At 34.2% G+C, this 14,572-nt stretch overlaps 2 protein-coding genes across 2 annotated transcripts; both read right to left on the minus strand.

The window, feature by feature from the left end:
- Positions 1 to 367: 367 nt before the first annotated feature.
- Positions 368 to 3,856, minus strand: LOC111778684. The gene is made up of 5 exons (XM_023658652.1): positions 3,000 to 3,856; positions 1,741 to 1,798; positions 1,552 to 1,635; positions 1,258 to 1,399; positions 368 to 930 (listed from the first exon to the last, which is right to left on the minus strand). Exons 1-5 carry the CDS (start codon positions 3,487 to 3,489, stop codon positions 595 to 597), a joined length of 1,110 nt encoding a protein of 369 aa, XP_023514420.1. The 5' UTR covers positions 3,490 to 3,856; the 3' UTR covers positions 368 to 594.
- Positions 3,857 to 6,982: 3,126 nt separating this feature from the next.
- On the minus strand, positions 6,983 to 12,192 carry LOC111778685 (probable protein phosphatase 2C 60). Its single transcript, XM_023658653.1, has 11 exons — positions 12,090 to 12,192; positions 11,375 to 11,498; positions 10,631 to 10,694; positions 10,394 to 10,502; positions 9,866 to 10,019; positions 9,479 to 9,604; positions 8,696 to 8,819; positions 8,459 to 8,535; positions 8,094 to 8,146; positions 7,658 to 7,712; positions 6,983 to 7,536 (listed from the first exon to the last, which is right to left on the minus strand). The coding sequence occupies exons 2-11, from the start codon at positions 11,489 to 11,491 to the stop codon at positions 7,327 to 7,329; spliced, it is 1,089 nt and encodes a 362-aa protein (XP_023514421.1). The 5' UTR covers positions 11,492 to 11,498; positions 12,090 to 12,192; the 3' UTR covers positions 6,983 to 7,326.
- Between the last annotated feature and the right edge of the window lie 2,380 nt (positions 12,193 to 14,572).

Here is a 14,572-nt window from a genome sequence, read left to right on the forward strand (position 1 = left end):
TATTTTTTTGCAAATAAGTTGAGGAAAGGAACAATAATAGAATAGGATAAACAATTGCTTCATTGCCAATTTTCTATACAAAACAAATTGAGGCTTAAATTTTCACATTCACAACATTTGAATATCAATCAAACAGCCATTTGGCCTACCTTCAACCTTCAACACTATCGTGCAGTGCCTCGTCGTCTTGGTCTCGTGCCACATACGAGACGATCAAGATCCCAACGTCACCTAATAGTACAAGAAAAATAAGGCTCTTAACTACAAAAAGTGTATAAACTTCAGTCCACCAAGGATGCCTCCTCAAAAACAAGTGAATATCGACAATGATAACTCATGCTAGAAGTTAAAAGAGGAAGCAGCATCCTGGTTCAAAATGTAATTCTAAATGCAATAACCAAGCACATGCTTAAAGTAGTAAACTTACAGAACTGATTCTAGCTGTCTTCTGTATCCAAGTCAGTTTATACACAAAATATTGCTAACATTTACCCCATCATGGAATTTACAGGACATTACAAAAAAGGCAGAAGAAAAGAACTCTGGAAGTTAATTACACTGAGGCAAGGTTCAAGGGCGACCATGGCTTCTTCTTTATAGTTCCAAGTTTTTCAGAGCCTCTGGTATTTTCTCGATGATAGTAGGCTTGATGTCACCATCTCTTTCTCCTTTCTCTGTTGTCTCGATACATTCTGGGAATCTAAAGCAACTGACGAGATGGTCGTTGGTTAACCCGGCCACCTGCATGAATGTGTAGATGACTGTTGGTCCCACACTTCGAAATCCTCTCTTTACGAGATCCTTGCTAATCACCTCTGCTTTCGACGTCTTATCAGGAACCTGCCGGGGATATCGGAATTGACTGATGGTAGGTTTGTGGTTGACAAAGTTCCAAACGTACACGTTGAAGGATCCAAATTCATCAATTACCTACAACACAATGAAGAAGAGATAAGAGTCATAGTCATTTCTTCTCCCTCCATCCCTCTCTCTCTCTCCTTTGATTGGTTTGAGATTAGACAGGGTAACCATTACATATAAACAAATCAAAGAAACCAAACCCAACCCAACCCAACAATGACCAGCATTGCAATGGAAAGACAAAAGATAGGATAAGTTATAAATCTTTGGGAGTATAGGTGCGAGACAAGACAAGAGTTCTCAAACAGAGCGCATTCAGATTCAGCACAGGCCATATGTCCGTTTTATGCAACATAAGAAACGAATAAACAAGTTTAAAGGAGAGTTAGCATCTACCTTGCACATTTGACGACCATTTTCAATGATAGCTCGCACCTTGGGTTCTGACAGTAAAGAGGTAGCAGCACTTCCAGGTGCAACCATCTTTTTCTCGTTTAATTTTGAAACAGCATTTGGATCAAAGTCCAAGAAGGTTTCCCTTAAAGTACAGATTATACAAGGTTAAGTCAAACAAAAAAAAAACAGATATCAATTTGGAAATATCATACTTAATAACCAGCCAAACGCCAATGATATAATGATACTACACTCACTTCTGAATTAATAATAAACTCAGCAGTAAACTGATACCTAAATAGATGTCTTTTTTTGAGGATGGTAGGCCACGTAAGTTCAGCTAAAGCACCCGATAGGCAAAGCAGTTCGAACAATTTTCTGCAAGTGGCGATCTTTTTAGAGATTAAAAGGAAAAGTTGATGAATGCAGATTGATGCAAGGATTGAAATAAGAAATCTGAAACTTCATCATATAGTTACGCACTTATCATCGTGAACTGGAACTCCCCATTCTTCATCATGAAAAGCAGCATAACATGGATCTAGCAAAGAAGGAAAAACAATCCTGCTTTAGAGCCCCAACCAAACTTGAACAGTTCTTAGAAAGATAAAGCTAATACTCTAAAATCTGAATGAGATAGGTAGCCTCAAGAAAATAAACGATGATGCGACTCACAAACAGGTAGTTGGTAACCAAAGCAAAGGTGGAAAAGTCACTAAGATAGATAGGAGAGGTGACTATTTGTAAATTGCATAATGCATCTGCTTAAGAATCAAGAGCATGAGCAAGATAATTTGATATTTATGCATTTTGTCAAATTTGATAGTCCACACCCTTCTGAGTATAACTTTTGCACGGTTTTGTCGAGGGAAAATATGTGAACAATTCTCATCGAACATTAAATAATTTACCATATTATTTCTTTAACTACTCTTGGGCCGCTGATAATCAATAAATCTATTTTGGATACCATTCGTTGAACAAATATCGAAATATGAGATCTTGATACATAAAGGGCTCAACAAAGTTTGGAAGCTAAATGGGATTCAATGCTTACATTACAACCACTCTTCAATAACAAAAAATGTCACTTAAAAGATCTAAAACTACACAACACATACACCAGCCCCTTCAGTTTGAAGTTTCCTATCATATATAAAAAAGAATGAAGAGAAGAAGTAGAGAAGGGTCACTAGAGTATGGCAAATTATTCAGGCATCCACTCTATTCTCATGGTCAAGGGATCAAAAAATGTGTAGATCTTCTAAGTGGCAACTACATCACGGCCGTCAATCCTAATGATTTCTCCTAGAATATACAGGGCACGGTGAAAAATGAAGAGCCATATCAGATATCAGGAGGAAGACGAAAAATGAAGCGAAAATCAAACACTCAACATGATGAAAAATAAATGATGAGCACAGCAAAGAATCTGATAAGAGTCCACCGCAAATTAGAACTCAATAGACCTAAAACAAAGATTTAATTGTACATTGCTTACTCAAAGTCTCGAAATTTGATAACTATAGTCCTTTATGGCCATGAACAGAATCGATCTACAACCCATATTGATATAATGAAACCCATTCCCTCATATACTAATCAACTTGACACTGCGTATCACTGACTAAAGAGCAATGCTGATAAGATACGACACTATTTTTGGCTAACAGAAACGAACATTAAAAAAATGGTCCGAGTAGAATGAACAAGCAGATTCAACCAATTTAAACACACAGTACCTGTATTAGAAGTTACCCAAGCGCATCGTTTTTTGGGCTCTAAGCAACCAACTGTATTCGCCACCGCCACCACACTTTCAGCACCAACCTTTTCAACGGCCTTTTCAGCCCTCTTTACCGAACTACTAGACTTTCTCCTCAAATTCGGACCGCGCTGCCTCGTACCTCTAGCGCTAGATGCTCGACTATTAAACGAATCAGACGATGCATCAGAAGAACACGATGCATTCATCGAGAGGGTAAGAATCGCCTGGTGGCGGTCCTGTTGCCTCAAAACCGATGGCACTGTAGTAACACATTGAGGCGGCGACAATGGCACCCTCTTGTCCTTTGATTCAGCTTCTTGGTGAGGCTTTTCAAGCTTCTTCAATGGCTTCACCCCGGATTTTCTAGTCTCTACAGTTCGTGCTTTGTTCCCGGTAGGCCCAAGTACCGGTCGGGAATCGGAATCCGCCACATTCATAGACCGGATTCTCGGAGGGCCTGACATTTCAGCGAAAATTGGGGCGGCGTGAAAATCAACCAGGATTCAGATTAAAGAAGCAAAAACAAGAGAATCCCACTAGTTCATTGGAGGCAACAAGGTGGAAATGGGTTCGAAGTTGAACAGTAGGGTTGAGGAGTGAACTGTGAGAAGGGAAGAGACAGAACCCTAGGTGGGGCCGAGAAATGGAGCCACATTGATGAACAAAAAAGAGCTCAGAGAGCGAAAAACTTATCTGGAAGTGGATGATGAGAAATTCGGAACGGCCATGATTGTGTTTGCGAGTATGAAAATCAAACGGGAAACTAAGAGAGAGAATTTAGAGAGAGAGAGAGAGAGAGAGAGAGAGAAGGAGAAAGAAAATAAGGGAAAGTGGAACGAAATTGTTTTTAGGGTTTACTTACAGGAAATTTTTTGTTCGACTTTCCTGCTGGAGAAAGCAACGAATCGAGAGAGAGACGGTGACAGAAAGGGAAATGACAGACCACTCGTCAACTGACACGTAAGCGTCAGTGGGGGCTGCGCGCCTTGAGCTGGATAAAATTATTCAACTTATCAAAATCAACTCTGTAAAAGGTAATTCGGACTGAAAATTCGAATTATTACGTAATAAATAAAATTAGTTTAATTGTATTTAATAGATTTTTAAATTTTTAACCTAAATCTTTCAACTTTAAATATGTATAATAAATTATTTACTTGATAAATAATTGATACATTTTTAAACATTTTGTAAAATTAGTTGATTTATTAGGGATGAGTTTTGTAAATTTTGAGAAATGTTAGAAAACTATAGGACATTTAATTTTATATTTCTAAAAAAGTTTCTAAATAAACATGGATAAAAATATAATTACTGTCAGAAGTGTATACCAGTTTTTAAATTTTTTTATCAGATTTTGGTGTGCATAACTATACACGATTATAAACGGACAATATTTACTAATAATAATTTTAAAAATTATAAAATTATAAAAAAAATTTATCTATTAATACACTATAAATTAGAGTTTGCTAGTTTGTAAATTCTAAATATTTATCAGATAATTGATTTGTGTATTATTTATATTGTATATATGCTTTTTTTTATGGTACATAAATAAATAATAATTCATTTTAAAAATATTTTTCAAAAAAATTAAATTTGATTTAATTTTTATATTTAAAGAATTTACGATTAGTAAATTTTGTATATAATAGATGATTTTTACGGATTCTATTAGACATAAATCAAATTTTATATATAATAGATCAATTAATTTTTTAACAAAAACACTCTATTAAATCGATATTTAATAAATAAAATGCATGATTAAATTTGTAATTTAATATATTTAAAAAATATATTAATATTTACCCAATGGGTTAAAATAAAATACTGTTTTTTTAGAATATATAACATGCAATTAAATGGTATGATTGGTGTCTTGGAATTATTAAATCAGTCTTTGCTTTTTTTTTTCTTTTGAGTTAATTATTAAATCATTCTTAATTATAAGTAATTATATCCTATAACAGTATTTTATTAATATATGACCATCATTATGTTCTTTATTTATTTTTATTAACATAAATCATAGAAGATTGCCGTAATTAGAATGTTACTAAATATTAAAATTATTAAAGGTTAATTTTTAATTATTAATATAACGTCGTGGATAAATAAAATTTTAAAAGAATAACTCGACAACTCAATCTAACCAGATTGAGTTGAATTGTGAACTTTATTTGAGTTGCTCACGTCAAAAATCTATAAAAATTTTCAAACTCAATTCAATCCAGTGTGTGTATACCCCTAATAATTTTGTTGGAGATAATTTATAAATAAAAATTGACATGCTTTTTTTAAAAAAAAATAAATTAAGAAAAAAGAATGTGGGAATTATATATTTATAGCATACTATTATCTTATTATAAATTAAAAATAGTCACCTTCACTTCAATTTCATAAAATGACAATTATACTTTATTCATAATTTTGATTAAACCAAGGTGGATTAGATTACTTGTCATATTCAAATCAACCTTCAAGCTAATTTTGTCTATTTATGTCTAATTAAACAAATTAATAATCAAATCAATCCAATTTTACTAAAGTATGCCCTTTAATTTTAGTTTAGCCATCGTGGATAAGGATCAAACCGGAATCGATCGACCTGTGTTATCTATCGGCTATATTTGAATTGGGCATCGTGAGCTAACATGACATAAAATATATATTATCAACTCAAAGGTCGTGATACGATTTAATTGTTTATGTTTCAAATGATAATTTTTCTAAACCAGCCGAGTACACTTATAGGAGTGTTCAACAAACTCAATGATCCAATATAATGAATGGGTGGGACGGAGTTGGAGAATATAATACTCTTCATCATCCCTGTTTAGGTGGCAGAAAGAAATCTCTCTCCGCTCATTTTTCATTCTCTGTTTAAACATAAATTTTCTACCATGTTCAGAGGAGTTAGTCACCCGCTTTCTTATACTTCTCCTCTACAACCTCCTTCAATTTCTCGAGACCAAAACGTCGAGCTGAGGAATGGGCTACCTGAGAAGGCTGCGATGGGGCCTCATGGTACCCAAATCAAGAAAATGAGCCTTGAAGGCATCAAAGATTAGAGGCATTTGGTTTAAATGTTTGAGACAAGAAAAAGCCCTGCTCCAACTGCATTCACGTCTAGATAAACGTAGCTCACCCGGTCTCTGGCTGCTGTCATAAACAAAAACACTGCATGTCCAAGCTCTGCTAGCTTGGTTGACAAGACCATGCCATAGTACCTGTCCTCGAACAAGTTAGCACCACTCAAATCATCCCATTTTCTCCAGTTCTCACACCAATCTCAACATCTATGGACCCAAAAATTATCTAACGTAACTGACCTAATAACCACTAGATACAAGTTCAACTGTTGTTTGAAATATTTAAACTTTATTCTAAATTTCAAGATCCATCGAAATATTTAAACTTTATTCTAAATTTCAAGATCCATCGTTGCAAAGGAGAGTGACCAACCTCGAGCAATCTAACCATGTTAGTATATAAGGGTGTTCATTGATTGGGTAAGTCATGTTAGGACATTTTTTTAATCTAACGTAAATTTTGAAGAGTCTATAAACTTTTTTTTTAAGTATGATCATAAGTTGCAGTTTAAATTAAACAAAAATATTGAAAAGGGAAGAAAAATAAGATTAATTGAATAATCATTAAAAAAAAAAAATTAAACTTTCAGCAAAATTGAGAAAAGGTGGATGAACATGTGAACCACACCACCATGATATGAAAAGATCTAAAATGTAAATATATGAAATCTCTATCAAAATTAAACACAAAATTGAAAAGAACAACTATGGAACATTTTCAAAAGTTAAAAAATCTACTCAACACAAAATTTAAAGTTTATTGGCTCAAACTCAACCAAAAATTTAGGACGATACGAGTTCTTTACCCATCGAGCTTAGGATAAGTGATCGGTCGAGATCAAGTTCATTCAATCTTTTCAAGAAGAAATACAATTTATACCCTTTTGTTCTTCATTTTTTCAACTTTCCATACATGAGTCATAACGTCGTGTGAAAATGCAAGCACAGGTAACGATCCCCTCGAGATGACAGTTAGCAGTAAAGAAACGAGAGTGGTCAGGCATTCACAAAAGAGAAATTTACTTTACAAAACAAGTTCACTCCTTGACAAGCAATCAACTAATGGAAAATAAGTGCATTAATGAGAACAATGTACTCACTGGTAGATCTCGAACTGATTGGTGAGCTTCATCTAAAAACAGCATCAATGGCCACTCCTCACTGGTCTGAGAGCCCGTGTCATTGGTTGTATATTCGTATCGTCTATTCGGTTTTAGAAGAGCCTTCGTTTGGATCATCAGATCTAAGTTGATTGGACGATGAAGGCAGCTCCTCAGCAGAAGCAGCATTTGGGTTGAAGGGTTTCTTAAACTGAACCAAGATCATGGTCATGTTGTCACATCCTTCACCACCAGCTGAAGGTGCCAAACATCTGTCAAATACTCTCTCGCAAATAACTGAGAGTTTGCTTTCCTGCATATTTAGACAAATTGGAATCAGTATATAGAGTCTATGCTAGCTTACGTGCACCTCGATTAATCTCGGTATGATCCTATCATTTAACCACTAATAAAAAGTCTTAACATGAACTTACTGTTTTTAGTTGATCTCCGATGTAGTCGACCAGTTGTTGGCTAGACATGCAATCCCTGTGCAGAGAGAGATGGTCAGTGGTTTACATTTTTGTACAGTCAATAAAACCAAATAAATGCACATATAACATTATACTCATTGAATAGGTTGCTTCCATAGGAAGAACAATATTTCTATACTACATCAATGTATCAGTTTAGGAAGTCTCAGAACTACAATGCTGAATTTTCCTGCTAGTACAAGTAGAAGTGGGACTATTAAAATCCCAAGCATAAATTATTTCAAGTCAATTAGACTTTTTCAATTAAATTGCTCCATCACATCATTACAGAAGGATAGTGATCGGGTACGTGCTTGTGCGATATAATTCAAAGGGCTAAGTGGTTCGAACTTAGAGGGATTATTTAGCCCATAAAAGCACATATTCTCAAACTTACCAGATCCCATCACAGGCAATTACAAGAAACTCGTCATCCTCACAAAGCTCAACCTAATTACGAAAAGAAAAAAACAAAGAGAGAGATCAAGAGAAAGGAATGAAAGGGATTAAAAAGAAACTAATGAAATCCTTCCAAGAATAATTAGCTTCAGGCTTCAGTAAATCATACTAATGTCAATCATGTAAATTCCCAAAATTTAATAATTGACTTCCAAAATGGTATCAGTTAAACTATAAGAATAAGGAAAAAAATTATCTGATGAGTTCATCTTGAACAAGAAAATTGCTGCATAAGAATAATTAAAAAGAACCATATAAATATTTAACACCCTAGCGGAAGTATTGAAGACGTTAAACACATACAGTTGTTACATCTGGGTTGGCTGTTACAATCTGCTTTTCTGCAGGCATACTTTTGTTCTGCTTAAATTCCATGTCTCCTGTAAAAACAAGGTACCAAATAAATAATAGCCACGGAAGGAGATTCTCAATTTATAGTCCAAATTTAGAACGACTGTGAAAGTATGCCCCCATAGCCTAGGCACATGCTCTCCCCAAATTATACTTCAATCTTAGAACTAAGACATAGATAGCATGCACCTATAGCTCGTGCCAAGTTGAGACTTCCATTGACACGACCAACTCGGATGAAACCACCAGCTTTCAGAATCCTGTCCTTCTCAACCTCAAGATCAGGCTTGTGATCTTTAGATAGATTATATGCCTGTGAAGAAGATGTTAGGTGGAGCACTAGACGCCCATGAAAATATCTCGATTATTCAAATTATTCTGCCTAATTTGTGGTGCTTTTCATGACATTAAGGGAATCATATTTCGGTAATACTATCAGAATTGTTATATTCATATACATTTAATGATTCTTCACTCACAGCCTGTTATGCAAATTCACTAATCAGAGTTAAAGTACTTGTATTTCCGGCAAGAAATTTCGGAGCAATCTGATTAAGAAGCAGTGGAACAGAAATTGAGAGTTAGTCATCATCTCTGCAATTAGCATATCCAATAGTCTGCCTATCCCAACTCACCTCTCTCCGAATTCAACGACATTAAACCAAACTGACATAGAAATTTAACCGGCTATTCATCTAACAAAACCAATATTCAGATAAAGTAAAACGAAATAAGTTGGGGCAAAGGAAATGAGAACAAAAATAGTTGAAATATATAAGGATATGTTAACGATCACATATTTACACATCCAATTGGTTATATCTTCAGACTTCTCATTACTTTTCAAAACCTCTAATCGGTTTTATGATAATACTTCAATTGGTTACTGTATTCACACTCCTAATCAGGAAGATATATGTCACTGTTAAGCACATGTAAATCAAATGAGAGATGTCTTTCTGATAGAAATACCTGGCCCTTTCTGGAAATGACACAGCGAGAATCACCAGCATTTGCTACCACAAGTTGGTTATTTCGAATGATTGCAACACAAGCTGTGCTTCCAGCATTTGGTCCATGAAAGTCAGAGTGAGGTCCCTAGTTAGCAATATCACCTCCTCACTTTAATTGAATCCATGCCCAACAATATATGTACAATTGTTTCATAGCAAATTTAACGCAAAACTAACTGAAGTTACTACAAATCAATGCTAAAGAAATACAGTTAGTAAACTGCAAATTGCATCCAACTGGACACAGGAAAGAGGGGGACTACCTCTTCTACAAACGCATGTCCACCTCAAAACAGAAAAGGAAAGTAAATACACCATAGCAACCGGGAATTGTGCATAAAAATACCTCCTCCGCAGGCCAATTGTCCACTTGGTTGTTAGCTTCGCTACTCTTGGGCGACCATATAAATCCTTCTATCATACCAGAAATCTTGTCCATTTTGTCTCCCAAAACAGCTAACTCTCTCCATCCCCTCTGTCCAAGCATCATCTCATCCATTCTGCACCATTTAAGATTGTCAAAATAAGGAGGCAGGCTTTCCATTTTTTACAAAATCGGGTCTTTCAACCAACAAGGGTGGAAGAGGGGAAGCAAGAACCACATTATATCAGGATTTGGAGACTGTGCCCCTATTTATTTCAATTTAATTAATCTTTGTTACCAAATGGTCACAAATAAGTAGTGCATCAAATGAAATCCACAACTATAAAACTGTCAACGACTATGACAGTAGAAAGCCCAAACAAACATGATGCACTAGTTATTTCATCGTGATCCATAAAATAAAGAGATTTCCCCCTACTTAATCCAGGACAATGACTATAACCATCTAAAATACTGGGTAGACTAAAACAAAGCCAGCGGACTAATAACCTGAGAAAGGACTTCTGTAATGAAGTTCCCACATCTCCAGCCATGTATGATTCATGCTTGAGCACCTGTCCGTGAAGGTACTTGGCACAGAACTTAGAAACTGCTTTACCTGCATTTTAATAGAATTTGTAGGGGGGAGAGAAAAAAAAAGGCATCACAGAAGTGCTAGTACATATCAATCAACAAATATTTGATGGTAAAATAGAGAGAGATGCTGCTCAAAGGACAGAAGCTAACCTCCATGGCCATCATAAACACCAAAGAAAGATGTTGATGTGTCCAAATCTAGACAGGCTGCATGCTGAAACTTAAGTAGGGTGAGATCGGAACAATCCATATGTAACACACAACATAACAGAACTCAAATATTGCTCCTTTTAAAATGTGCAGAATGCAGATCAGTTTCGGAGAATTCAAAAGATAGTTCCACTCCCAAACTTAACAACAATCTCAATTTCAGATGAACCATCTCCACAGGCCACAGCAAGCTACAGTGAGTTTGAGTAGGTAGTAGATTTCCAAATAAAATGCAGGCACTGTCCAGTAACGCATCAGACAGAAGCCTCCCAAATGATTGGAAATTATTAAAAGTGTAAGACTGATGATCATTTTGCTCCACCCAATTCCAAGAGTTGTTAAACATAAAACTAAACTCCCAAATTTTCATGGCATTGTAGATCTTATGATGCAAACTCTCTGTTCCAATGCACCAAGAGGAGTGCTTATAAAGAACACAGGTGACAGCACATACAGTACCACTACAAAAAGATAAAGCGAATAGCAATATTCTATTCAGAAGTTTTCAAAATGCATACATTGCAACTTCCTACAGATAATATAGTCCAAAGCAGGTTCATCCTATGATATATTAATTTGAATGGATGGCAGTATGCAATAGAGTGCATGATGAACAACTGAGTACAATAACATGGCACAGACTTCAACGTCGAAGGGAACGGATACAGTAGAAGGAAAACTCACAGCATCTTCCATGGTTGCACGCCACCCTTGCATAGAGGAAAGGCCGTACCGAAGTCTTTCGTTCTCACCATCATCCGAGGCCTTTTCTGTTTTGGGGGAGCTCAGATATATCCCCATTTTCAATCTGGAATTAGAGAAAAACCATGAATCACCAAAAGGTCACCCCCTCACAGAAAAATCATTTGTAGGCAGAGTTCACATCATTTCCAAGGGGAAAGGGGAATAACTGAAAGGATCAATCTAATTGTCAGAGACTAATCGGAGTAAAACGGTATCCGTCCGTCCCAATGCATTTTCTCAAGAAAAATAATACAAAAACCAATAGGTTCCGAACTTCCAACTAAAACACATCGAAATGTTCATTTCTCACAACACCATCCCTCCATCTTCCAAACTGTGGTTTAGGTTTCAGAGCAGACACAAGATTCAAACAAAAGAAAATACAACATACAACATACAACATACATCCATACATACTTCGGAAACTCCCTCCAAATCAAGTCAGAATCAAAATCAAAACTAACAGCGTCCGAAGAATGATGCATCCACAATTTCTTGGCAAACAAACAGATCATATGAACGAAAAGAAACTCCAAAGAAACAGAGATCGGCAAATCAAGAAATACCTCCACAATCAAATTCAATCAGATTCAGTAAACAAAACAAACTAGAAGAAACGAAAGCAAACAAACAAAAATTGAGGGAAACCCCTCACCCGCCAAGCGCTTCGAACACTAGTTTCAGCGGAGAGAGGAAGAAGAGAGAACTATATTTTAGTGTTGTCTTTTCTTTTTCTTTTTTCTTTTTTTTTTGTTCCTTCGAAAATGTTAGACCCTTCGGTTGGGTTTTAATTATTTATTGATGAAGATAAATCAATTCAATACACGATATTTTCCGACTGAAGTGAAGCAGGTACGGCACGTGTCCTGCACATGTATTCAGTTTCAAATTATGGGCTGTGCAGCCCATTAAGGCCCAAACATATCAAGAATTGGGCCACCTTTCACTCGTGGGCTTTTTTGGATCACAGGCTCTAATGGGTTTGGAGCGTAATAAGGAAATTACAAAATTTGTCATATAAAACATTTATTTTAAATAGCTTTTTTTTTTTAATTTATTAACAAATATTAATAATTTATTTCATGAATTTTGTATGATTTAGTCCTTATCTTAAATTTTATAACACTTTAACCTATGAACTTTAATATATAAAGAAATTGAATAATAATTAATTATTTATGATATTTCAAATGGTCTTCTAAATTTCTTACTTTATGACAATTAAAGATATTTAAACTATAGCATAAAAAAAAAACTTTATTGTCCATGGAAATGGAAACATTATCCTAAACTGTCAAAGAAAAAATTGTACTTTTTTTTTTTTACAAATAAAATAAAATATTATCCGAGACACCATCATTTAAATAATAAAAAATAAATTGTAAGATATTTTATGCAATTTGCATGGCCAATAAATGAGTCGGTACCAACCAATCTCTTCTTTTAAAAAAATAAGCCTCTCAACTCCAGCCACAATATATATATATATACACACATATATATATACACACATATATATACACATATATATACATATATATACATATATATACACACATATATACACATATAAATATATATATATATGTGTATATATATATGTGTGTATATATATATATATATATATATATTTCACAAAAATAAATAACAAAAATAAAACTTGAATCCCATCCTGAATTAAATAATAGACCATATGATAGGATAAGATATAATGGTAATAAATATGATGGATAAGTTGTTTTTTTTTTTTTAACGGGAAAATATTTTATAAGCTTTTTTTATTAAAAATAAAGTAAATTTAATAATAAATGTAACATCTTAATAACAGTTATTTATTTATTTATTTTTCAATAATATTGATTTTGCAGCTTATACAAGAAAAAACGGAATGATTGATCTATGGAACAGAGAAGATAAGAAGAAATTGGGTTGAATCCTAATCTCACCCCTCAACCTCTCAATGATGCATGTCTTTAATTCGATTCAGACCATTTTTAACCCAATTTATAAAGGAAGCAAGAAAAGAAAAGGCTCGAGATTATATAAATATACCTTTTGTGAATAGATTTGAAAATATTATTATAAAAACAATACAGAGTTAAGAATAAAAAATAGAATTGAGATTGAAGGTTCAATACTCACCATATTTAAATAAGATACAAAACACAACGAATACCTCTAAATAACAAAAACATAAACTAACTAAATCTTGAGAATAAAATAAAATATACTACAAATCAAATCATAAAGAGAAAAATATTATTTGATTACGATTTCATTTATGTCGTTTCTCCCTCAAACAAATTTATCGTAATTATTATGGGAATATAGCGGGTGCTCATAAATAGTTCACCTTAAAATTAAAGGAAATACTACAATTAAATTATTATTGTTTTTATTTTTCTTTTATGATATTTCCTTTTCAGGCAATACATTGCCACCAAATTTATTAAATACGGATCCAACTTGGCACGTGTAAAACCAATTGCCATCCGATTGCGAATTGGTCGTTCCTGTCTATTAAATTTTCAATATTTAAATTATATATAAAATTTAAGATTTATTAGAGTACTACATTTAGATATTTTAATTCATGACTTTGCTTTGAACTTTTCCAAAACGTCTTATACCAATAGAGATAATATTCTTTTATTATAAACCTATAATCATTCCCTAAATCAGCCGATGTGGGACTTTCATTATCCAACAGTGTGTTGAGAATTATTGGGAGTGAGTCCCACATTGGTTAATTTAGTAGAAGATCATGAGTTTATAAGTGAGGAATATTATCTCCATTGGTATGAGACCTTTTAAGAAGCTTAAAGCAATTCACATGGTATCAAGGCCCTGAAGACTCCAAAAGGAAAAGAGCTAGCCTTCTATTAATTAAAAAAGTGTTGAAATATTATAAAGAGCTAGCCTTCTATTAATTAAAAAAGTGTTGAAATATTATAGTAGGTCTCTCGTACTTATTATATTCTAATTAATGTAATTTTAAAAAATAAGGCTCTGCCAGGACGCGAAAACGCACCGTTTAATCTGGGTGCTGTTAGGTTGTCGTCGCTACCAAACTCCCGTCTATATATTCTATCCACGGAAAAAACGCTTGTGTGTAAAAAGGACACGTGTCGGTTTCCG

This window comes from Cucurbita pepo, chromosome LG17 (assembly GCF_002806865.2).
Source record: "Cucurbita pepo subsp. pepo cultivar mu-cu-16 chromosome LG17, ASM280686v2, whole genome shotgun sequence".
NCBI classification, from domain to species: Eukaryota; Viridiplantae; Streptophyta; class Magnoliopsida; order Cucurbitales; family Cucurbitaceae; genus Cucurbita; species Cucurbita pepo.

Coding starts and splice junctions, on each gene's coding strand:
- LOC111778684 (XM_023658652.1), bottom strand. CDS start 3,489: ATGTCAGGCCCTCCGAGAATCCGGTCTATGAATGTGGCGGATTCCGAT. Junction 1,799..2,999: donor TTGGGTAACTTCTAATACAG/GTACTGTGTGTT, acceptor CTTCTTTGCTAG/ATCCATGTTATGCTGCTTTT. Junction 931..1,257: donor ATGGTCGTCAAATGTGCAAG/GTAGATGCTAAC, acceptor ATTGTGTTGTAG/GTAATTGATGAATTTGGATC.
- LOC111778685 (XM_023658653.1), bottom strand. CDS start 11,491: ATGGGGATATATCTGAGCTCCCCCAAAACAGAAAAGGCCTCGGATGAT. Junction 8,536..8,695: donor CAACTTGGCACGAGCTATAG/GTGCATGCTATC, acceptor TTGTTTTTACAG/GAGACATGGAATTTAAGCAG. Junction 7,537..7,657: donor TCGGAGATCAACTAAAAACA/GTAAGTTCATGT, acceptor CTAAATATGCAG/GAAAGCAAACTCTCAGTTAT.